This window comes from Pan troglodytes, chromosome 19 (assembly GCF_028858775.2).
Source record: "Pan troglodytes isolate AG18354 chromosome 19, NHGRI_mPanTro3-v2.0_pri, whole genome shotgun sequence".
Classification (NCBI taxonomy): Eukaryota; Metazoa; Chordata; class Mammalia; order Primates; family Hominidae; genus Pan; species Pan troglodytes.
Window position 1 is genome coordinate 72,748,529 of NC_072417.2, and position 25,252 is coordinate 72,773,780.

General features: G+C 39.8%; 1 protein-coding gene across 2 annotated transcripts in view; it reads left to right on the top strand.

Moving 5' to 3' along the window:
* CLTC (clathrin heavy chain) overlaps window positions 1–25,252 on the top strand; it is a 75,460-nt gene that overhangs the window by 10,025 nt on the left and 40,183 nt on the right. For both annotated transcript variants that reach the window (XM_001136053.7, XM_009432958.4), the window contains exons 2-5: window positions 15,114–15,321; window positions 18,234–18,502; window positions 19,075–19,236; window positions 22,038–22,151. In XM_001136053.7, the coding sequence (XP_001136053.1) occupies window positions 15,114–15,321; window positions 18,234–18,502; window positions 19,075–19,236; window positions 22,038–22,151 (753 nt within the window). The remainder of the gene's footprint in view (window positions 1–15,113; window positions 15,322–18,233; window positions 18,503–19,074; window positions 19,237–22,037; window positions 22,152–25,252) is intronic.

The window sequence follows — 25,252 nt, forward strand, 5'->3', positions numbered from 1 at the left end:
TTCTATATTTGGTCATATTGAACTATGAAAATCTAAGGCAGGTTTCTTTATTTTACCACAGATATCCTCAGGAAAGAGTCTCCTTATTAAAAGCCTTACTGAATCTCCATAGTATTGTGTCCTCTCACAGTTGCTTCTGTTCTGAGCACCAGAATGCTGTTTGGCAAAGGCTGCTGTAGGCTTGAAATCAACTGGATTAGTGAGAGACAAATTTTACACATCTAAAATTCTCCTGTGTATGGCCTCACAGTTGGAACTGTTGGATGTTATAAGCAGATGATTTAAATATCCCGTGAAAAGCAGTCCATTCGGGCATGTTTCTAGAGATCATAATTTTTTTTTTTTTTTTTTTTTTTGAGATGGAGTCTTGCTCTGTCACCCAGGCTGGAGTACAGTGGCATGATCTCGGCTCACTGCAACTTCTGCCTCCCGGGTTCAAGCGATTCTTCTGCCTAAGCCTCCCAAGTAGCTGGGATTACAGGTGCCCGCCACCATGCCTGGCTGATTTTTGTAATTTTAGTAGAGATGGGGTTTGACCATGTTGTCCAGGCTGGTGTCGAACTCCTGACCTTGTGATCCGCCTGCTTCGGCCTCCCAAAGTGCTGGGATTACAGGCATGAGCCACCACACCCAGCCTAGAGATCATAATTTACATAGAAAGATAAGAGAAAAACAACTCTCCTGATAACACAAATAGATTTGATGTTACAAAACTGCACCAGTATGATTGCTCTGTAATGGATTTTTGAAAAGCATTGTGAAATGGAGATGACTTTCCAGTGCTGATGTCAAAAATGCTTATGCAGAGTTTAAATATAATTTTGTGTGTTTTGTTTTGTTTTTTGAGACAGGGTCTTGCTCTGTCTCAAGTGGAGTACAGTGGCGAGATCATGGCTTACCACAGCCTCGACTTCCCAGGCTCCAGCCATCCTCTCACCTCAGCCTCCCAAGTAGCTAGGACTACAGGCGTGTGCCACCACACCCAGCCAATTTTTGTATTTTTTTGTAGAAATGGGCTTTGGCCATGTTGCCCAGGCTGGCCTCGAACTCCTGAGCCCAAGCAATCTGCCTGCCTCGGCCTCCCAAAGTGCTGGGATTACAGGCGGGAGCCACTGTGCCTGGCCTAATTTTATAATTTTAAATGTCTGTAAAGTAAGCGAAATGACTAGTTGAATTGTACATTAAATATATCTAATCCCTAAGAGTTTATAATGGAAAGGGATCAAAACTTTTTCAATTGCGATAAAACTCACATAACAAAATTAACCATTTTAAAGTGAACAATTTAATGGTATTTAGTGCATTCACAGTGTCGTGCAGCCAACACCTGTATCTAGTTCCTAGACATTTTCATCTCCCCAAAAGGAGACCCCATACACGTGAAGCAGTCCCTCTCCCATCCCCCTCCTCCCATCCGCTAGCAACTGCTAATTTGCTTTTTGTCTCTATGGATTTACCTGTTCTGGATATTTCACATAAATGGAATTATACAATAAAGGACCGTTTGTTTCTAACTTCTTTCACTAAGCATCCATGTTATAGCATATATCAGACTTCATTCCTTTATGACTGAATAATACTTTACTGAATGGATATATCAGTGTTTTATTTGTCCTTTCATCAGTTGGTGGACATTTGGGTTCTTTCTACCTTTTGGCTATTGTGACTAGTGGTGTTGCAGACATTCATGTACAAGTTTTTGTTTGAATGCCTGTTGTCAGTTCTTCTAGATATATACTTAGAAGTGGAATTGCTGGGTCATATGGTAATTTCTCTGTTTCAACTTTTTGAGAGACCACGAAACCGTTTTCCACAGTGGTGGCACCCATTTGACATGCCCACTAGAAATATATGAGAGTTCCATTTTCTTCACATCTTCTGACAGCTTTTTGGGGTGTTGGGATGATTCGTCTAATTGGGAAAATAAGTACCTTATTTGGGCCTATATGGTATTTTTAATTCTGTGTGTCTGCTCCCAAACTCTGTAGCCCTGCCTTCCCTTATATTGTGTATCCTGTTTCAGATTGTTTCCATTTCTTCTGAGACACTGCATATACCCCTACATGTATCTGTGCTAGGCATACATCCCTGTAACTTCATGGCATTTTTGTAATTGCTGTGTACCTGTTATGTATACTGAGTGGGAGTGTCTCATTTGCTGTAGAACTCTCTGCATTAGTGTAGTGTCTGGCACACAGTAGCTGCTCAGGCATTTTTTAAGTATATGATTATTGGGAAAACTACAGAGCTAGGGAGAGATCTGAAGAAATACTACAAATTTTTTTCTGCGAAGAAAACTTTAGAAAATTGTTGACATCATCTGTGGCATGCAGCAAAAGTTGATGTAAAAGGAACAGAAAGACCTATGGAGATAATGGGATGTAATAACAGAAAACATACAGAAACAATTGGTTCTGAAATCAGTTAAGAGCAGAACTGGAATTCATACTCTGTGGAATGAATCAGCAATGTGGAAGGAGTAATAAGATTTTTTAAAAAGATTTTGAATTTAGGCTGGATGCAGTGGCTCACGCCTATAACCCCATCACTTTGGGAGGCCAGAGTAGGTGGATTGCTTCAACCCAGGCATTCGAGACTAGCCTGGACAGCATGGCAAAACCCTATCTCTACAAAAAATAAAAAATTAGCCAGGTGTGGTGGCATGCGCCTGTAGTCCCATCTACTTGGGAGGCTGAGGTGGATGGATCACCTGAACCTGGGAAGTGGAGGTTGCAGTAGGCTGAAGTCATGCGACTGCACTCAAACCTGGCGGACAGAGTGAGACCCTATCTCAAAAAAAAAAAAAAAAAAAAAGATTTTAGTTTAGAAGTAAATCCCAGAATTAAGTAAAAGTGGTGTGTGTGTGTTTGTGTGTGTGACAGAATAGGTTACAAATTTAAGAATTTTAGAAACCGGGCTGGGTGTGGTGGCTCACGCCTGTAATCCCAGCACTTTGGGAGGGTGAGGCGGGCGGATCACGAGGTCAGGAGATCGAGACCATCCTGGCTAACACGGTGAAACCCCGTCTCTACTAAAAATACAAAAAATTAGCCGGGCGTGGTGGCGGGTGCCTGTAGTCCCAGCTACTCAGGAGGCTGAGGCAGCAGAATGGCGTGAACCCAGCAGGCGGAGCTTGCAGTGAGCCAAGATAGCTCCACTGCACTCCAGCCTGGGCGAAAGAGCGAGAATCCATCTCAAAAAAAAAAAAAAAAAAGATTTTTAGAAACCAAAATAATTGGAATGGAAGCTCTTTTCAATGAAAGAAAACTTTTGTAATTTGAAAGAACCAAAATTAAAAGGGCTTAGTGTTTGGAACAGGCCTGAGGAAGTTGTAATACCATGAATTTAAAAAAACAAAACAAACTCGGGAGGCCAAGGCACAAGAATTGCTTGAACCCAGGAGCCGGAGGTTGCAGTGAGCCGAGATTGTGCCACTGCATGCCAGCCTGTGCGACAGAGCGAGACTCTGTCTGAAAAACAAACAAAAAAATCCCTAAAACTATAAGCATCTAGGGCACATCCTCTTCCTGACCAAAAAAATCAGAGTAATACTAGTTTTTTAACCCTGAATTTTAGATAGTGAAGCAGTGTCTATAGTTTTTGAGATGGAAAGTGTCTTCACTTGTTTTTAGAAGACATGAATCACAATTTGAACCCCCAAAGAGCCTCTGAGAGCCTAAAACCTGTTTTTTCTCCTATAGGTTGTTTCCTCACTAGTAATGACAAAGTTATAATCTTAGCACAAAATAAGCAAAGGGGACAGTTTCACACAAAAATTGTACTTAAAATATTGAGTTTGTGTTAAGTTGCTAAATAATGGATGCTCAATATGTATTAATTGAAAGCAAATCATGGTGGTTGTCATTTTAATCATTTTAATGTCATTTTAATCATTTTAATGTCATTTTGAACTCCCTGAATTTGTTAATATTAAATCATTTTGAGATAATCTGTAACTCCTCATGCTGATGGTTTGTTAATTCATTCACTCATTTGAAAACAGTATTTGTGGCATTTAAGCTCACAGGAAAACACTCCAGGCTGGGTGCAGTGGCTCACTCCTGTAATCCCAATACTTTGGGAGGCCAAGGTGGGTGGATCACTTGAGATCAGGAGTTTGAGACCACCAGCCTGGCCAACATGGTGAAACCCCGTCTCTACTGAAAGAATACAAAAATTAGCTGGGCGTGGTGGTGCATGCCTGTAGTCCCAGCTACTCAGGAGGTTGAGGCAGGAGAATGGCTTGAACCTGGGAGGCAGAGGTTGTGGTGAGCTGAGATCGTGCCATTGCACTCCAGCCTGCGCGACAGAGCGAGACTCCATCTCAAAAAAAGAAAAAAAAATACTCTAGTGACTCAATTGTAAAATAAAATGGTTCTAGTCTTATAACTTGTAGCACCTGGTAGACTGAGTATGCTTTAAATGATTGATCTAACTAGAATAATGTGGGATAGAGCATAATGTCTAATTTCCTGGCAGGTCCCTCAGTATAGGGTAGAAAGATACATGAATATGTACAATAGTGATGGGGTTGACAGAATGTAACACTAGGCTCCCACTTAAATGTACATTTTGTGAAGTCGCTGGGAAGTTGTGTCATAGAATGAAGTTTATCAAGGATCTTTGTAACTTGAATATTAAGGAGACTGTCCAGATGTTTTATTCATATCAGGAAACCAAGCCTTTAATGTCTCCCTGGTTACCTTCATTTATAACATCCTTTATGCTAAGTCAGCAATAAGTATTATATATATTTTTTGAGATGGGGTCTTGCTCTGTCACCCAGGCTGAAGTGCAGGGGTGCAGTCACAGCTTGCTGCAGCCTCTGCCTCCGGGACTCAAACAATCTTCCCACCTCAGCCTGCCAACTAGCTAGAACTACAGGTGCACACCACCACGCCTGGCCAGTTTTTTTATTTTTTGTAGGGACAGGGTCTCGCCATGTTGCCCAGGCTGGTCTTGAACACCTGGGCTCGAGAGGTCCTCCCACCTTGGCCTGCAAAAGTGCTGGGATTACAGGCATGAGCCACTACGCCTGGCCTTGAACCCTCAAAGTAAGCCCATTCGGTAGGTTTGGATATATTCTGCACAACTTCTCACCCCTGCCATTGAATGTAGCTGTGGTTGTTTTGTGCTGCTGAATTGCATTTATACGGGGGGCATAATCTTGGTAAGTCATATCCATCTCCAAGATTTGGGGCATAAAAACTCCTGTATTTCCCTGCAGCTTGGTTAACATTGGCCTAATTGATCTGATATCATCTAATTATTGGCTTATTTTTTAAGAATGCATTAAATATAAAGTTTTTGAAAATTTCCAATCAGCAGTTGATTACAAGTAGGAAAAATTCTTTGAGTCTCCTGGTAGTTTACCAAAGCTAATAATAGTCTGACAACCTCTCTCCAACTGTGGTTGCTTCCTGAATATATTGCTTAAATTTGGAGTTTGTGACCAGAATCAAAAATTCTAAGAGACAGTGATTCTCTCAAAGGCTAACATGGAGTAGAAAAAAACTATATGTTTAAATGTGGGGACAGCAAGGGTTAAAGGCATTTTTATTTGTTGCTTGAAATCTGTGGAGCCTACAGAAAACAGTGGTTGGTATCCTGTTGATGGAAGAACTAAAGGAATGCTGCATTCTCAGCATTTCTTATTTCCTGTAGAATACAGCAACTGCAGTTTTTATTTGACATTCTGCTAGTTTCCAGGAAGGGCTCAATGAAGTGACTGCTGTCAGCATCTTTTTTCACCGAGACTGATACTAGAGAAGGTAGAGGATGTTTAGGAGCTTTTAAAGGAAATTATGTTTAGTGAAATACTTGGGTTAGGAAGTTAACCAAATCTTTAAGTACTGACTTAAAAATGCTTGTATTGAGAGATGAATGGTATCAGAATGTCATACAAGTATCAGCAGGTCTCTCAGATTGTTGACCTATTAACTCTATAGTGGTAACACTTCTAAAGTCCTTGGTAAGATACAAGATTCATTTGCAGAAAATAGCTCCATCTGAAAAACAGTAGCTCATACATACTTCCTTTACATTTTCCCTATTCAGATGAAACAAGGAGGATCTGGAAAATGTGAAGCCAAGCAATAATTGTGAAACATAAGTACTTAGTAATGCTGTCATAAACCAGTTTTCATGTAGTTTGATTTTCAGCTGATAAAGCTGGTAAATGAGTTATATTACAAGTCTATGATTCATTAGGAAGCAAACTCCTTAGGTATACTTACAGAGAAGCCAATTTCCAATGAGTTTATTCTTAACTAATCAGATGTGAGAACTGCTGGTTGAAATTAGTAGGCTCAAAGCAAACCTATTACTCCTTTAATTATGTGATGTCTGTAGGCACAAACAGATAGATTGTGAATGATTGCTGAGAGTGTGCCTTGGTGCTAATGGAGAGTTGTCTTTAGATAGTTTAAGAATTGGGCCTTGAAAAAATTATGGTTTTATTTGGTTGTATGTCTTAAGCTAGCATTTTCTGCCCTTCTTAAGGTATATAGTATTGAATTAAATATATTAATAGGACCATGGCCTCTTTGGTCCTCTTAACAATATTTTCATAGTTTGATCACTAATATATTCTGTTAAGATGCTCATACAACACCATTAAGTTTCCTGATTCCTTGATGTATCAGGGTTTCCCCATTCTGTCTTTAGGAGCATGTGAACAAAGCGAATTGGCCCAGGTAAGGTTTGAGTATATAACAGTAGCATGATGCTAAAACCAGTCTGTTTAAGAACAATCTATATCGGCCAGGCGTGGTGGCTCATGCCTGTAATCCCAGCACTTTGGGAGGCCGAGGCAGGCAGATACCTGAGGTCGGGAGTTCGAGACCAGCCTGAGCTACTCCAGAGGCTGAGGCAGGAGAATGGCTTGAACCCGGGAGGTGGAGGTTGCTGTGAGCCGAGATCGTGCCATTGCACTCCAGCCTGGGCAACAAGAGCGAAACTACGTCTCAAAAAAAAAAAAAAAAAACAGTCTATATCATAATACCAGAGTCCCAGAACTAGAAGTTCATCAAATAATGGAGTGCTCTGTGCTCCCACACTAAGTGCTTGATGTGTGTTAAATCACCTTAACCTTTCATGGAGCACCTAGGCATGCTTCTTTGCTCCCTCTCAAGTAAGGATGAATACTTTTTTTCCCTTTCCATTTTCCATATTTACAATCAAATGGAGTATATTTTTAAAACCAAGACAGGAAAAACAAAGTTTAAACCATTAAAAACTGATGAGCATTCAACGTAGATTTCTGAGTCTCATTGCTGATGTGTTTTTTATTTTTATTTTTTATTTTTTTGGAGACAGAGTCTTGCTCTGTCGCCCAGGCTGGAGTGCGGTTGTGTGATCTCAGCTCACTGCAACCTCTGCTTCCCTTGTTGCCCTGGCTGGTCTCGAACCGAACTCCTGGCCTCAAGCTATCCTCCCATCTCAACCTCCAAAGCACTGGGATTACAGGTGTGAACCACCATACCCAGTCTTGTATTTGCTTGTATTTGTTTCTTTTGCTTAAACATTTTAAATAAAGTCAGGCTATCATATTTTACCTGTAAATACTTCAGCTTGCATCTTTAGAAAATAAGGACATTTTCTTTCTTTTTCTTTTTGAGATGGAGTTTCACTCTTATTGCCCAGGCTGGAGTGCAATGGCACGATCTTGGCTCACTGCAGCCTCTGCCTCCCAGGTTCAAGCGATTCTCCTGCCTCAGTCTCCCGAGTAGCTGGGATTACAGGTGCCCACCACCATGCCCGGCTAATTCTTTTTTTTTTTTTTTTTTTTTTGTATTTTTAGTAGAGACGGGTTTTGCCATGTTGGCCAGGCTGGTCTTGAACTCTTGACCTCAGGTAATCCACCCACCTTAGCCTCCCAAAGTGCTGGAATTACAGGAATGAGCCACCATACCTGGCCAGGACATTTTCTTATAATATTATTTATAGCTCCCTGATATTTAAGAACAATATCAGAAAACCAGTCCATATTCATATTTTCCTCATTGTCCCTAAATGTTGTTTGGTTTAAATCAGAATCCAAGAAAGCTCATACTGCTTTCAGTTATGTCTCTGAAGTTTCTTTTCTTTTTTTTGAGACGGAGTCTTGCTCTGTCGCCCAGGCTGGAGTGCAGTGGCACAATCTCGGCTCACTGCAAGCTCCGCCTCCTGGGTTCACGCCATTCTCCTGCCTCAGCCTCCCGAGTAGCTGGGACTACAGGCGCCCGTCACCACACCTGGCTAATTTTTTGTATTTTTAGTAGAGACGGGGTTTCACTGTGTTAGCCAGGATAGTCTCGATTTCCTGACCTCATGATCCGCCCACCTCGGCCTCCCAAAGTGCTGGGATTACAGGCATGAGCCACCGTGCCCAGCCTGAAGTTTCTTAAAAAAAAAAAAAAAATTTTTTTTTTAGCCGGGCACAGTGACTCATGCCTGTAATCCCAGCACTTTGGGAGGCTGAGGTGAGAGGATCCCTTAAGCCCAGGAGTTGGAGACCAGACTGGGAAACAAAGTGCTACCTATCTCTACAAAAAAAAAAAAAAATTAGCTGGGCATGGTGGCGTATGGGTGGTACCATCTATTTGGAAGGCTAATCTATTATCAGTAGTTAAAAGAAATTCACACCCAGAGTTTCAGCCAACTTATGGACAGCTGAGTTAAGCAGCCCAGGAGGTTGAAGCTGCAGTGACCCATGATTGTGCCACTGAATTCCACCCTGGGCCACAGAGCAAAACCCTGTATGAGAAAAAAAAGAATTGGAAGTCCTAAAGTGTAATTTCCTTTTCTCCTCACTTCCCCAACAAAAACAAACTTAAAAAAAAAAAAAAAGGCATTTCATAGTGTCTGAGGCAGTTAAGCACCCAGAGACCACTAATCTAGTATCAGTAGTTGAAAGAAATTCACACCCAGAGTTTCAGCCAACCTATGGACAGCTGAATTAAGCAGATAATAAAATGCAAATGCAAAAAAGCTAACCTTGAGCTGGCTTAAAGTACTGATATGTTGTATGTATTAATAGTTAATATCAGTGAGCTCTGGGTTGCTTGATCCCAGGAGTTTAAGGATACAGTGAGCTATGATCACATCACTGCACTCCAGCTTGGGTGACAGAGCAAGACCCTATCTCTTGCACTCCAGCTTGGGTGACAGAGCAAGACACTGTCTCTTAAAAAAAACAGAAGGCAATATCTGTTGAGCTGTTAGATGTCAGGCATTGTTCTTTGCATTCACATTAAATCTTCACACCTCTGAGATAGATACTGTCATCTCAAATGTTTCATATGAGAAAACATAAACACAGCCTGTGTTCTCTAGATCAGTGGTCCACAACCTTTTTGGCACCAGGGACCAGTTTTGTGGAAGAAAATTTTTCCACCGGTTGGGGGTGGGAGTGGGGGTGGGATGGTCTCAGATGAAATTGTTTCACCTCAGATCACGAGGCATTCGTTAGATTCTCATAAGGAGTAAGCAACCTAGATCCCTCGCTTGCACAGTTCACAATAGGGTTCGCGTGCCTATGAGAATCTAATGCCGCGGCTGAAATGACAGGAGGTAGAGCTCAGGCGGTGATGTCTGCTCATTGGCTGCTCACCCTCTTCTGTGTGGCCCAGTTGCTAACGGAATACTGGTCTGCGGCCTGTGGTTCGGGATCCCTGCTCTAGATTATGGGGAAGCTGAAGTACTATTTTCTTATCATAAAAACAGAATCCTACCTTTTACTCCCCACCTCCCCCTGTTAATAGAAGTTGGAATGGAGAAGGAAGGAGATGCATTTTAAAATCATTTATAACATGTAACTCCAGGGTACTTCAGAGTTTTAAAGAATAAATAGGGAATAAATTTGTTTAATTGCCTTTTTAGATCCAGGTTTAGGTGTCAAGTCCTAAAGTAGTGCCACTTGCAGACCAAAATCGAATCTGGAAACCAAATGAGTTACAAAGTTTGGGTGCTTTTCTGTAAAAACAAGGAAGCAGTTTATTTGTATACTTTTGTGTCTTGTGCCATTCTGTTGGAAAAGGGCGGAGGAAATACATACTTTCATATGCTACAGGATAACTCTGAAATGCAAAAGTATCTCTAATTGCTTAGGGGAGAAGGGTATTACTGGAAAGACGGGGTGGGTGACTTTTCATAGTATAACCTTTTGTAAGATTTTAGTGCTTTACTGTATGCACATGATAACTATTCAAAAAAACAAGCCCCTTTTTTTGGACCCAGTTTATTGACTCCATATTCTTATAACAGCAAAATAAAAATTCTTTTAAGTTAAAAAAAACTTTATCATAGGAATTTCCAAGCATATGTTAAAATAGGATATCTCCAGCTTCAACACTAATGGCATTTTGCAGATTGAGAGGATAATAAAATGTAGCTGTAGTTTGGATACATGTATCCAGATATATTACATGTATTTCAGATATGTCCTCTGAAAATACCTGCAAGTTTATAGAGAATGTTGTATATGTCCTTTGACTTTATCCATGCTTAGTTCCATAGTGTATAATTCAGTTTATGGCTGGGTACAGTGGTTCATACCTGTAATCCCAACACTGGGAGGTCGAGCTGGGAGGATTACTTGGGCCCAGGAGTTCGAGACCAGCCTGGGTAACATAGGGAGAACCTGTCTCTTAAAAAAAAAAAAAAAAAATTAGCCAGGCATGGTGGCGCCTGTAGTCTCAGGTACTGAGGAGGCTGAGGTAGGAAGATCACTTGAGCCTGGGAGGTCGAGGCTGCAGTGGTACCACTGCACTCCAGCCTGGGCAACAGGGCAAGACCCTGTCTCAATAAATAAAGAATAAAAATACAATTCAGTTTCTGTGGTATAGCTTATATGCCATCACACCTTTATAACTGACCGAGAATACTTTATGGTTACTATGTGCTGTTTTGAAAATAAAACCTGTTTAAAAATATGTTGTATTTTAAAAGTTTTAATCTATATTGATATTACTAGACATAGTTGTATAGTTTGGCCACCCTGTTACATGCTCCTACTGTAAGGGTATACCTAAACCAGACTTGCAGTTAATAAGAGTGACTTGTCCTATTATTGTGTCCTTTGGCATATTTCTCTTTTGAGTATATAACAGGAAAATATGGGAAGAATTGCTGAGTGTTCTAGACATTCTCACTCAAAAGGAACATCAGTAAGGAAAACAATCTTACCTACCTTATTTGAAGAGGTGGAAGCAAATTTAACCTTCTGTTAGCCAATATGGTCACTTGAAGTTCTTTTTTTTTTCTTTTTTTTTTTTTTTGCCAAAGTCTTGCTCTGTCACTCAGGCTGGAGTGCAGTAGGGCGGTCTTGGCTCACTGCAACCTCCGCCTCCCGGGTTCAAGCGATTCTCCTGCCTCAGGCTCTGGAGTAGCTGGGACTACAGGCGTGTGCCACCATGGGCCCGGCTAATATTTTGTATTTTTAGTAGAAACGGGGTTTCACTGTGTTAGCCAGGATGGTCTCGATCTCCTGACCTCGTGATCTACCCCCCCCCTTGGCCTCCCAAAGTGCTGGGATTACAGGCATGAGCCACCACGCCCAGCCGAAGTTCCTGTCTTTTTTTCCTCACAAGTAGGAAGGCTATATAGGAAGGAGCAGGGTCCTGTTCAGTTGTGTAAATGACCACCACTTAAGTGTGCTTTTTTAATATGTTTAAACATGTGCCATTATTAAGAATTTGACACGGCTGGACGCGGTGGCTCATGCCTGTATTCCCAGCACTTTGGGAGGCCAAGGCGGACGGAACATGAGGTCAAGAGATCGAGACCATTCTGGCCAACGTGGTCAAACCCCATCTGTACTAAAAATACAAAAATTAGCTGGACGTGGTGGTGCACGCCTGTAGTCCCAGCTACTTGGGAGGCTGAGGCAGGAGAATTGCTTGAACTGGGGAGGTAGAGGTTGCAGTAAGCCGAGATCATGCCACTGCATTCCAGCCTGGTGACAGAGCGAGACTCGGTTTCAAAAAAAAAAACTTGCAACTTCAGAATTATGTTCATGTTTGCTGGTGTTTTAACTCAAACTGGGACATAAATCCTAGGGAAGTAACCCATATCACTGTTGTTCTAATAACTGCATTCGTAGTAGAATAACACTACATTCACTAGTAGAGGCTGAGGGAGAGAGGAAAAGAAGGAATTACAGGTTATAGGCTACTTTTCTGTTCTTGTCTAGACTGAGGCTGACTGACTTGTCTAGACTGAGGCTGAGGCAGGTGGACCATGAGGTCAGGAGATCGAGACCATCCTGGCCAACATGGTGAAACTTCATTTCTACTAAAATACAAAAAATTAGCCGGGCATGTTGGCGCACTCCTGTAGTCCCAGCTACTCGGGAGGCTGAGGCAGGAGAATCACTTGAACCTAGGAGGCACAGGTTGCAGTGAGCTGAGATCGAGCCACTGTACTCCAGCCTGGCTGGCGACAGAGCAAGACTCCATCTCAAAAAAAAAAAAAAAAAAAAAAAAAGAGTTTGTCACTTGCCTCCTGTTTAATTTTGCATTTTTTAAATAAAGTATATCTATTCCACATGGACTATTTTGATTAGTACCAATACATTCCTGAAGGAGATCAAAGATATATATACATAGCTCTCTTGGTAGCATATGTTTAATGAGAAAGTAATATAAGGATTACATAGATTAGGGTTGCAGGCAACTCTGTCACTTTAAAGCCAGATCTTTTATTTACCTTATTTTTTAAAGTTTTTGCAGAGATGGGGTCTCATTATGTTGCCCAGGCTGGTATCAAACTCCTGGGCTCAAGTGATCCTCTCATCTCAGCCTCCCAAAGTGCTGGGATTATAGGTGTGAACCAAGGTGCCAGGCCAAATCTTTGTTGTTGTTGTTGTTGTTTTTACAAGTAAAATACCCTGAGGCTGAAGGTCATTGCTAACTGATGCAGCGTGTTTTTCTTACTGCTTTTTTTTTCTGGGGATCTAACAAGGAATAGGAAACACAGGTTTTTGACTTTCCTTTTTCCTCCTCATTGTTTTCTGATAGTGTTTTCTTAAAGTCATCTTCCACCTGCCTCTGAAGTTGAGAAGTAGGAAGGAATCTGTTAGAATCACTTGGGGTTCAGTTAGTAGTGTCTGTGGTTTGCTTCCTTTTGTGGTTTTGAATTTAATTTCACTATTTGACTAACACTATTTTTACTCCGACTTCCTCAAACACTGTGGGACTTAAGCTGTGACAGGTGAAACTCAGTGCCTTAGATGAAGGCTTGGTAGAGACTTAGAAACATAGAATTCTTACAGGGTAGCTTAGGATTCTTACAGGATAACTTACTGCTTTTAGGTATATAGCTCTATGAACTTTATGAGCCCACTGGAATGTTTTCTCCAATTATCGGAAAGGCTAATTATCAATTAAACTTAAGGAGTCTAAGGACACTCTACTCAGAAAAATAGATGTGAGATCCTGTCTCAAAAGAAAAGTTAAAGTCAGGAAGAAGTTAAAATTAATGGTTTATAAGGCTTTACTATAACTAAATACATTATAAGTTACATACTTTAAAGCTAGTGTATTTGCCTTGCATTACAGCATATACTTGAGCTTGTAAAGCAGGTTAATCTACTTTATTACGATGTTTGTATTAATGGTTAGAGAGTTGTTTGACTTCTTGCCCCTATATTCAGTGACTGAGTTACTGTAACTACACTTTATAACTGAGTTATAACATTAATAACTTAATACCAGTAGTAATTGAGATAGAAGAGTGAAGAGAAAGTAAAATGTAGCCTTGTAGTCTTATGTTATATCTTATTCAGAGCCTGGCCTGGTTATGTTTAAGCACTATTAGCAGAAGAGTTTCAGAAGAGAATTTAAATAAAATACAGTTAACTTGGCTGGTTTAGTCCATAAGATAATAGTGACAGTGGTGGTGTTTGTGGAGGAAAACTGTATTACTAGAGGACAAGGGTGACAGAAAGACTTGATTTTTTTTTTCCATGCTTTTTCTTTTCTGGGGTGTGTGTGTGTGTGTGTGTGTGTGTGTGTGTGTGTGTGTGTATTTTGTACCATGCGAATTTATTATATTACCTTTGGAGGAAAGGGGGATAAAACTAGTCTGGCCAAGGCTAATAAAATCAAGCCTCCATGTAGCTTCTTTTAGTAGGACTTAATCTGTTACACCATAGTCAGTCACCCAGAGTATTAATAACCCACTGTGGTAGAGATTTCTTCCTAGTAACAAGTGACTTTTGTTCTTACATACTTAATTGGTTTGCAAAGACCTACCATCTTTAGATCCACTATATTTGTTTAGCAGATACTTTAGTATTTTCTGAGTACACAAAGCAAATCTAATTCCATTATTTTCCTTGTTAAAATCCTTAAGTAGCTCCCTTTGCCTGTAGAATAAACTCAGGATTCTTACTGAGGTATGTTTAGCTTGTTGGTCTGGCCCTTGCTCATTTCTCTAACCTTAATTGTGTACTCCCTCAATCCTATAGTGTTACAAAAGTACTTGTAGTTCCCTTAGCCAACCACACTTTTACGTCTCTGTGCTTTACCACATGCTCTTTCTGTTGAGAATTCTCTCGCCTGCCTCCTTTGAACACATTGCTTTAGCTGTGTAGCCTTTGACAAGATCCCTCTTACATATCTTTGTTTTGGCACTTTTTGCACAGAATTAGAACTTGTTTGCTCTTGCTATTCAAGTTCCTTTATTTAGATCAAGAATTCTGTGACATTTTAGATCTTTTTATGCTTGTAACTTAATTTTTCAGCTTCTTGAAGCGTGAACAAATAACTGCTACATGTTAAGGGGGGTGAGAGAGGACTGGTCCAATAGTTCCAAGGTCTTAAAATAAATCAAGAAACTCAATTACCTCAAATCCCTTGAACCATGCATGCTACCTTGCAGATGTTGCTCTTTCCTTTAACTTCATCTGTATTTGTTCTACCTCTTACTTGAAACAGTTGAATGGCATGTTTGTTCGAAGAAGAGAAGGTCCAATACTTGGCTATTAATAGTCTCTCTTTAATTAACATAATGTAGATGTTATTGTGACCTTGAAGCATTAATGTTAAGTGAGGATTTGTGTTGATGAGCATATATGAATGTCAAGTCTTTGGAATCCACTTGGTAACATGGTTTCTTATTATTTTTTCTAGCTCCAGAACCTGGGTATCAACCCAGCAAACATTGGCTTCAGTACCCTGACTATGGAGTCTGACAAATTCATCTGCATTAGAGAAAAAGTAGGAGAGCAGGCCCAGGTGGTAATCATTGATATGAATGACCCAAGTAATCCAATTCGAAGACCAATTTCAGCAGACAGCGCCATCATGAATCCAGCTAGCAAAGTAATTGCACTGAAAGGTATAAAAGAATGTGGGTTTTCCTTAAAACTCTTCCTATGTTTTTGTTTTTTTTTGTTTTTTGTTTGTTTGTTTGTTTGTTTTTGAGACGGAGTTTTACTCTTGTCACCCAGGCTGGAGTGCAATGGCACGATCTTGGCTCACTGCAATCTCCACCCCCCAGGTTCAAGCGATTCTCTTGCCTCAGCCTCCCGAGTTGCTGGAATTACAGGTGCCTGCCACCACACCCAGCTAGTTTTTTTGTATTTTTAGTAGAGATGGGGTTTCACTATGTTGGCCAGGCTGGTCTCGAACTCCTAACCTCATGATCCGCCTGCCTCGGCCTCCCAGAGTGCTGAGATTACAGGCGTGAGCCACCACGCCCAGCCAGCTCTTCCTATGTATTTATGCAAGTACAATAACTAGGGTTTACCTTTTTAAGTATATTGATTAAGTTTGGTTAAAGAAAATAGATCTGCTAATACCGAACTTGATTTAAACCACTTTAATTACTTTTACTTGGAATGTATCTGTGGAATGTCTTAACATATATCTACTTAGAATAATTTTAAGTTTTAGAATAAATGCATTTAAATTTTGTATCTAGTATAAAACTGTGCTAAACATATCTCTCTACAGAGGAAAGAAATTAGTGATTCATATTCTGGAATAGAACATACTTTACTAATATTAGCACCTAAACATTGCAGAATTTTGTTATGATGATAAACTTGCCTTTGATTCTGTGCTTTTTTTTTATACTTCGGGCTTATGTTTCACTTAGATTATTGGGTTCTAGAAATGGCTTGAATTTACAGTAATTGTTTAAAGTGTGTTTGTATTTAGGTGAATATTAAAGCTCTTGAGTGAAGGGTATTTGAGTTTATTCAGACTAACTTTTTAATTGTCCCAACAAGGGAACTGTGCAGCTTAAGTCTAAACAGAGTTCAAAGACTCTTAGACTGTCACGGAAGCTGTATTCCTTTGAACTTTAGAATGAGACTAATTGACCCTTTAAAACAGATGTTTTTAAGAGGGCTCGGTGACAAACTGACTCTTAAAAAGGCATTCGATTGCCTGCTTTGTTTTTCATTTTGATAGAAGAAAGAAGAGTTCAAGTTCGCAGTAATTTGTTGATAAATTTGTGACTAAGTTATTAGAGGTGCTGAACTTTGACTTTTCTTTACATGATTTAAACTTTGTATATAGTAATAATACTAGTTGGAGAGTGAATAGGGTTGGGTAGGACTAGGGTATTCAAACAAATAAGTCACTATCACATATCTAAGATAGAAACTCATCTCATCTCGAGGAAAAGTGGTCCAGCTTTCACATAGGACCAGATGTTTTGTGACAGTAAGTGTTTTACTTCTATTACTTCTGTTTAGGGTATTAAGCTTCCTTCAGACTCTTTAAAGAATTTAAATTCAGGTCCTTAGCAATTCCCATGCCTCTCTATTAAAAGGCCATCATTTTAATTTTGCCAAAATTCTTTTCTATTTTTAATGTTATTGTTATCTTATCACATTTCTTAATGCTTTCTTATGTGTGCAGATGGTGAGTTATCTTAAATTAGATTGTATTAGTTATTGTCCTGTTCTATAAAAAGAATAAATTGAAAAGATTTTCGGAGCATTGTACAATAGCATCATAGATTTGTCCCTATATGTCTGCACTATGGAGTCAAGCTGTCATCCCTTGTCCCCCTCCCCAGACCACCCCACTTATGTATATACTCCAACACCTAATAATCTGGGAGTTGAGGAAGGCAGCAAAGGAAAGTAAGTCATTCCAAAATACTGCTTCCCTCTGAAGCCAGTTTTGAACCCCTTGGCTTCTTTTTATAAACAGGACTGTAACTCTCACAATTTTTCAAGTCTGGTTGTGGTTTACATACTGTGTGGGATGGGAATAACATTCTTCATTTTATGAAAGAAATTTTTGCACATGTGGTACGGAGGGTTGTAGTACAAAGCTGTATGTTTTGCCCCCCTTCTTTGTCCCCCCAGCACCCGAATCTTAAAATTTTGGTCCTTCGGGAGCCAGATTCTCTGTGTCTCAGGAATGGTGTTTTTCTTAGTCTTTAAAGACTAATCTTGATAGCCTAGTGATAGTTGTAGGCTTTGGCCTCTATTAATTTATACCAAATCACATTTTGAACTGATGGATTTCAAACTACAAGTACAAGCCTTTGCATCTGACTCAGTGGACTCTTAACACTCAAGGCAAATTTCATCCTTTTTTAACTAAATGCTTGCTTTCTTAATTGGATGAAGCTTGAACTTTGTTCTTATCTCCAGTATATTAACAGCATCTGAAACTATCCTCTTCCTTTGTCTCCCTCTCCTTTCCTCCAGCACCTCTACCTTCCCTTTGTTATCTTAAGCCAGTTAAATGTAGCAGGCACTTCTCTTACGTGCTAGTGGCAACAAGACAGAATTGAAGCAGATCCTCTTTTTAAAAAGCAGTTTCCACAAGATTTATTTAGATGAGAGATGACTGCCTTTAAAAAAGTACATTTTCTTTCCCCCATGTGTTTGTTATCAGAGTTGCTTTGTCTTGTGTACATGCAACTAAGTTTATGTGTAAAGTAAACATACTTAATTACAAGTATGAAGGTGACAGCTTTGTTTTCAATTAGTGGTAAGAAAACTATTCATTAGGCTTATTTTCAGTTGGGATTTAGAATTCCATGGAAGTCATACTATCTGTTTAAAGTGTGTTTATTAGAGGTAATGTAGTTTTTGCTTAAAACGTAGATGTAGATTGCTTGCTTAGTCTTAGCTGTTACCTCTTTAATGGTTGCTGCTGTATCGATGCAACTCGTCTCGTAATAGAACTATTTTTGTTTGGAAGTGACAGAGCTAGTCTAGGTAGGTATTCATTCTAAACTTTACTCTTTTAATGATTTATAATTCTTGATTTTGTTTTTAGCTGGGAAAACTCTTCAGATTTTTAACATTGAAATGAAAAGTAAAATGAAGGCTCATACTATGACTGATGATGTCACCTTTTGGAAATGGATCTCTTTGAATACGGTTGCTCTTGTTACGGATAATGCAGTTTATCACTGGAGTATGGAAGGAGAGTCTCAGCCAGTGAAAATGTTTGATCGCCATTCTAGCCTTGCAGGGTGCCAGATTATCAATTACCGTACAGATGCAAAACAAAAGTGGTTACTTCTGACTGGTATATCTGCACAGGTAACATTTTAACTAGCTTTTTATAAAGAAGAGGTTTAGAACACGGTTGTGCCCAGAATGCAGTTTGATTTTGAAATTAGGTCTTTCTATACTCAATCCTGTTGAATTTCACTTATTTTGGAAGACTTTTTTTTTCTTCCTCCCATCCCTTCTCTTCTCCTTCCTCCCTCCCTTCTCTTCTTCCTCGCTCCCTTGCTATACTGACATATAATTTCAGAATGCTCTTACCAAGCGTTTTTAGCTCTTCTGTGGAGATTGAGTAGAAATTGAGTTTCTGTAAGAATGATTTGGGATTTATTATGGAGTATTTACTGCAGAATGAATGCTTCTATACCTTTTTGTTTAAGACGTATATGAGGCATATTTTAAACATTTATGTTAGGCTTTAACAAGATAATGTTTGGGGCTGATTTTAAGTTAAGAAGTATCAAATCTACAGTGAGAGATGAAGTAACAAATAATTATAAATCCTGCTAAAGATGACAAAGCATTCTAATTATTTCATTACTTGATGAATCTGAGAGTTTTTGATTTATGGGTCTTCAAACGTTATTCTCTTTGATCCTTTATAGCAAAATCGTGTGGTGGGAGCTATGCAGCTATATTCTGTAGATAGGAAAGTGTCTCAGCCCATTGAAGGACATGCAGCTAGCTTTGCACAGTTTAAGATGGAAGGAAATGCAGAAGAATCAACGTTATTTTGTTTTGCAGTTCGGGGCCAAGCTGGAGGGAAGGTAAGTTTTGGCTTTGGTAATTATTTTAATGAGAACTTGTATTTGGCTTTCTGCTATGAGTTAGTCATCTAATTTCAAAATAGCCTTCTCCCTTCCTAAGTAATTTTAGTATTCACATTTGTGGTGACTTAATTTGTTCAAATTTTGCATCTAGTGATACTTGTCTAAAATGAATAATGTTCTTTCACAACTCGTTCTGTTGGCTGTTTATATTGATTGCTAAAGTGCACATTTATATGCTGTACATCTAGAGAGTTTGATTTAGTAGGTGTTGCCTATAATTTTTTTTGTTTATTTGTTGCTTTTTGAGACAGGGTGTCACTCTGTTGCCCAGGCTGGAGTGCAGTGGCGCAGTCATGGGCTCACTGCAGCCTCGACCTTCTGGGCTCAAGTGATCCCTCTGTCTCAGCCTCCCGAGTAGCTGGGACTACAGGCATGTGCCACCATGCCTGGCTAAATTTTGTATTTTTGTAGAGACAGGGTCTCACTATACTGCCCAGGCTGGTCTCAAACCTCTGGGTCCAAGTGATCCTCCCGCCTTGGTCTCCCAATATAATCTGCATTTTAAATACCTTATATGGCTTGATATAGAGGTAATGTAGACTACAGGTGAATAACATTGACTTAAGTTAGAGGTTTTCAACCATGACTACACATTGGAATCGCCTGGACAGATTGTAGTACTTTGTATATTAGACTTAGTTGCAGGTAATAGAAACAAGGTCTGGTTGATTAGAGCAATGGTCTATTTAGTGAAGGATATTGGATAGTTTACAACAGCTGGGGAGGCTGTAAAACCAAGACTGGGAAATGAGGAGAAATAATGGAAAATGAGCAGTGGTCAGGGTCCCAGCCAACAACTATTCCACAGAACTCTGAGGACACTTCTGGATCCATGATTGCATTTCTGGATGCTTGGAAATTCGATTTGACTACTATTTCCACTACCAGAGTAGCATCTCTGAAATCCTCATACTTTTGTGTTCCTAGCTCCCTGTTCAAAGTCTAGTTTTAGGCAAGATCAGATGCCCACATCTTATGTCTGAGAGGTTTGGAAATAATTATTTGGTGTTTGGTGCTCCTAAAACAGAAGGCTGGTTCTACCACCAACAAAACTTGTAAAGAGTATCTTCCCTCTTGTTGTCCCATCAGGAAGAGGGTTTAGATTCTAGGCAGACCAAAAAATTTGAACTTCACTTTTGTTAGGACATGTGTCTCTCTCTTTGTAAGTAAGCAGTTTTTAAAAATTGAGATAGAGATTGCTTAAGATATCATCTGTAGCCTGTCAGGAGAGAGGAAACAGTAAGTAATGAGATACAATTCTGCTTAAAATTTCACGATAGCCCCTGAATTGAGGATAATGCTACCAACACCTCAATGTGACAGTGGTAGAAAGCACTGATATTTAGATCTGAATAGATGAAATTTAAACAGAAAAAAACACATAGTTTTAGAAATTAGATATTATCCTTAAAACATAAGGCCAGGACATTTATTGAAAAGTTCTACTAGAAAAAAGTTTCAATGTCATTTTGAACAGTATCTGGAAACCTGTTTATAGGTTATTGAGCCTATTATTTCATACATGGTGCTATCCTGTCTGCCATGGCTTTTGAAGGAAGATACCAAGTTTTTCAGTATGGCTAGTCATCCTAATGAAGGATGATGAGACCCTATAACATTCATATGGTATGTGTCTTGGAAACTGAATTTTTTTTTGTCTGAGTTCATTTCTGGCATGACTAAGGAAAATATATAGTACTTTTTCATTGAGATTATTTACTTTTCTCTTGCCTGGCTTATGTGCAGCATTGGATATTTTAAACCAAAATGTTCTCATTTAGTTTATGGGATGTTTGTGATTAGAGAGACAACTCAAATTAGGTATATACATTCATTCTGTTTTAGTGTATATGTATAGGTAGAGAAGAATTTAACAACTTAGGTTTCTATTTGGAAATACTAAATTAAAATTTAAAGCTAGGAGAAAAGTACCATTGTAGGTAATGTATTACCCTTCTATACCATTTATTTCAGGTAGATTATTTGAGGTATGATTATTTCAGATATTCAGATGACTTTTTTTTTTTTTTTTTTTTTTTTTGAGATGGAGTCTTGCTCTGTTGCCCAGGCTGGAATGCAGTGGCACGATCCCGGTTCCCTGCAACCTCCACCTCCTGGGTTCAAGCAATTCTCCTGCCTCAGCCTCCCGAGTATCAGCTGACTTTTAAAAATGTATTTATCTTAAAATAATACAGATTTATAGGAAGCTGTAAAGACAGTACAGAACAGTCCCCTGTGTTCTTTACCCAGTTTCTCCCAATGGCTACATCTTACACAGCTGTCGTACAGTAGAAAAACCAGGAAATTGACATTGGTACAATTGTATAATTCTGTGTCATTTTATCATGAGTAGATAACTATTTTATCACCACAGTGATTTCCCTTATGACTGTAGCGTCACACCCACTCCCCCTCTCTCACACCATCCCTAGCTCCTGGCAACCACTAATTTATTCTCCATCTCTATAATTTTGTCACTTTAGAAATGTTACATAAATGGAATCATACAGTATGTGACCTTTTAAGATTGGCTTCTTTTTTTTCACTCACCATAATGTTCATGAAAGTTTGTTCCTTTTTATTACCAAGTATTCCATGGTATGGATGTAACCAAAACCATTTAACATTGATCTTCTGTAGAACATGTTGGTTGTTTCCATTTGGGGGCTACAAATAAAGCTTCTGTGATCAACTGCTAATGTATAGGTTTATATACATTTTGATTTTCTTTTGAACAGTTACATATTATTGAAGTTGGCACACCACCTACAGGGAACCAGCCCTTTCCAAAGAAGGCAGTGGATGTCTTCTTTCCTCCAGAAGCACAAAATGATTTTCCTGTTGCAATGCAGGTATTTTAAGCAAAATAAATGACTTTTTAAAAATCTCTCCTCTTAAAAGAAATTAACCCAAAGACTATTCATGGTAGATATAATTTAAGTGATGCTTAAAAGAATACTTTTTTAAAGTTTATTAGTGAAGCTTTGTAAAATAATACCTTGGCCTTTCATGTACAGGACTACCTTGGGCCTATTATGAGGTTTGGCTCCAGACCACCACAATAAAGTTAATACCACAACAAAGTGAGTCATAAGAATTCTTTGGTTTCCCAGTGCAGATCAAAGTTACACTTAACACTATGCTGTAATCTACTGTAAAGTGTGAAATAGCATTGTCTAGAAAAACAGTATACATACTGTAATTTAAAAATACTTTATTGCTAAAAAATGTTAATGATTATTTGAGGCTTTAGTGAGTTGTAATCTTTTTGCTTGTGGAAAGTCTTTTCTCAATGTCGATGGCTGCTGAATAATCAGAGTAGTGGTTGCTGAAGGTTGAGGTGGCTGTGGCAGTTTCTTAAAATAAGACAGCAAAGAAGTTTGCTGCATCAATTGACTCTTTCACAAAAGATTTCTCTGTGCATTGCTGTTTGATAGCATTTTACCCACAGTAGATCTTTCAGAATTGGAGTCAGTTCTTTCAAACCCTGCCACTGCTTTATTAACTAAGTTTCTGTAATAATCTAAATCCTTTGTTGTCATTCAGCAATGTTCACAGCACCTTTACCAGCAGTAGATTTTATCTCAAGAAACCTCTTTTCTTTGCCCATCCTTAGGAAGCAGCTCCTTTACTAGGAGATTACAGTAATTCAGTCACATTTTTAGGCTCTATTTCTAATTCTGGTTTTCTTGCTATTTCTACCACATCTCCACTTACTTGCTCCACTCAAGTCTTGAACTCCTCAATCATCCATGAAGGTTGGAATCAGCCTCTTCCAAACTCCTTTTAATGTTGATATTTTGACTTCCTCCCATGAATCATCAATGTTCTTAATGACATCTAGAATGATGAATCCTTTCCAGATTGACCATTACTTAAATTTACTGTGGTGAATCCTTTCCAGATTCACTTAAATTTACTTTGCCCAGATCCATCAGATGAATCACTATTCAGGGCAGCTGTGGTCTTATGAAATAATATTTCTTAAATAAGAAGACTTGTAAGTCAAAATTACTTCTTTGATCCATAGGCTTCAGAATGGATGCTGTCTTAGCAGACATGAAAGCAATATTAATCTCCTTGTATATCTCCATTAGAGCTCTTGGGTGACTATGTGCATTGTCGATGAGCAGTAACATTTTGAAAGGAATCTTTTTTTTTCTGAGCAGTAGGTCTCAACAGTAGGCATAAAATATTTAGTAAACCATGCTGTAAACAGATGTGCTGTCATCAGGGCTTTGCTGTTCCATTTCTATAGCATAGGCAAAGTAGATTTAGCATAATTCTTGAAGGTCCTAGGATTTTTGGAATAGCAGATGAGCATTGGCTTCACCTTAAAGTCACCAGCATCATTAGTTCCTAATAAGAGAGTCAGCCTGTCCATTAAAGCCAGGCATTGACTTCTCTGTAGAGAAAATCTGTTGTTTAGTGTAGCCACCTTCAGTGATCTTAGCTAGATCTTCCATATAACTTGCTGCAGCTTCTACATCAGTACTTGGTTTTTCACCTTGCACTTTTATGTTATAGAGATGGTTTATTTGCTTAAACCTCACGAATCAACTTATGCTACCTTCAAATTTTTCTTCTGTTGCTTTCTCACCTCTCTGAGCCTTCACAGAATTGAGGAGAGTTAGGGCCTTAAACGAGATTAGGCTTTGGCTTAAGAGAATGTTGTAGCTGGTTGGATCTTTTATTTTATTTATTTATTTATTTATTTTATTTATTTATTTTTTTTTTTTGAGACGGAGTCTCTCTCTGTCGCCCAGGCTGGAGTGCAGTGGTGTGATCTCGGCTCACTGCAGGCTCCGCCTCCTGGGTTCACGCCATTCTCCTGCCTCAGCCTCCCGAGTAGCTGGGACTACAGGCACCCACCACCACCCTCGGCTAATTTTTTGTATTTTTAGTAGAGATGGGGTTTCACGGTGTTAGCCAGGATGGTCTCGATCTCCTGACCTCGTGATCCACCCACCTCGGCCTCCCAAAGTGGTGGGATTACAGGCATGAGCCACCACGCCCGGCCTCCTCTCCCTCTCCTTCTGCCTCTCCCTCTCCCCCTCTCTCCCCCTCTTTCTTTCCCTTTCCGTCTCCCTCTTTAAAGAGATAGGGTCTCCCTCTGTTGCCCAGGCTGGAAGGCAGTGCTGTGATCATAGCTCACTGCAGCCTTGGAACTCCTGGGCTCAACTGATCCTCTTGCCTCAGCCTCCAGAGTAGCTAAGAGTAGGTAGGACTACAGGTACATGCCACTACGCCTGGCTACTTAAAAAATATTTTAGAGACAATGTCTCACTGTGTTGCCCTGGCTGGTCTTTTTTTTTTTTTTTGACACTGAGTCTCTCTGTTGCCCAGACTGAAGTGCAGTGGCGCAATCTCAGCTCACTGCAATCTCTGCCTCCTGGATTCAAGCGATTCTCATACCTCAGCCTCCCGAGTAGCTGGGATTACAGGCACCCGCCACCACACCTGGCTAATTTTTGTATTTTTAGTAGAGTCGGGGTTTCGCCATGTTGGTCAGGCTGGTCTTGAACTCCTGACCTCAAATGATCTGCCCACCTTGGCCTCCCAAAGTGCTGGGATCACAGGCGTGAGCCACCATGCCCAGCCCAGGCTGGTCTTAAACTCCTGGCCTTAAGTGATCCTTCTGCCTCAGCCTCCTGTGTGGCTGGGATACAGACACATACCACTGCACCTGGCTAGTGTATAACATTTTTATTTGTATTTTTATTTGAGACGGTCTCGCTCTGTCACCCAGGCTGGAGTGCAGTGGCGCAATCTCAGCTCACTGCACCCTCCACGTCTCGGGTTCAAGTGATTATTGTGCCTCAGCCTCCCATGTAGCTGGGATTACAGGCGCGCACCACCCCACCTGGGTAATTTTTTTGTATTTTTAGTAGAGACAGGGCTTCACCGTGTTGGTCAGGCTGGTCTCGAATTCCTGACCTCAAGTGATCCACCT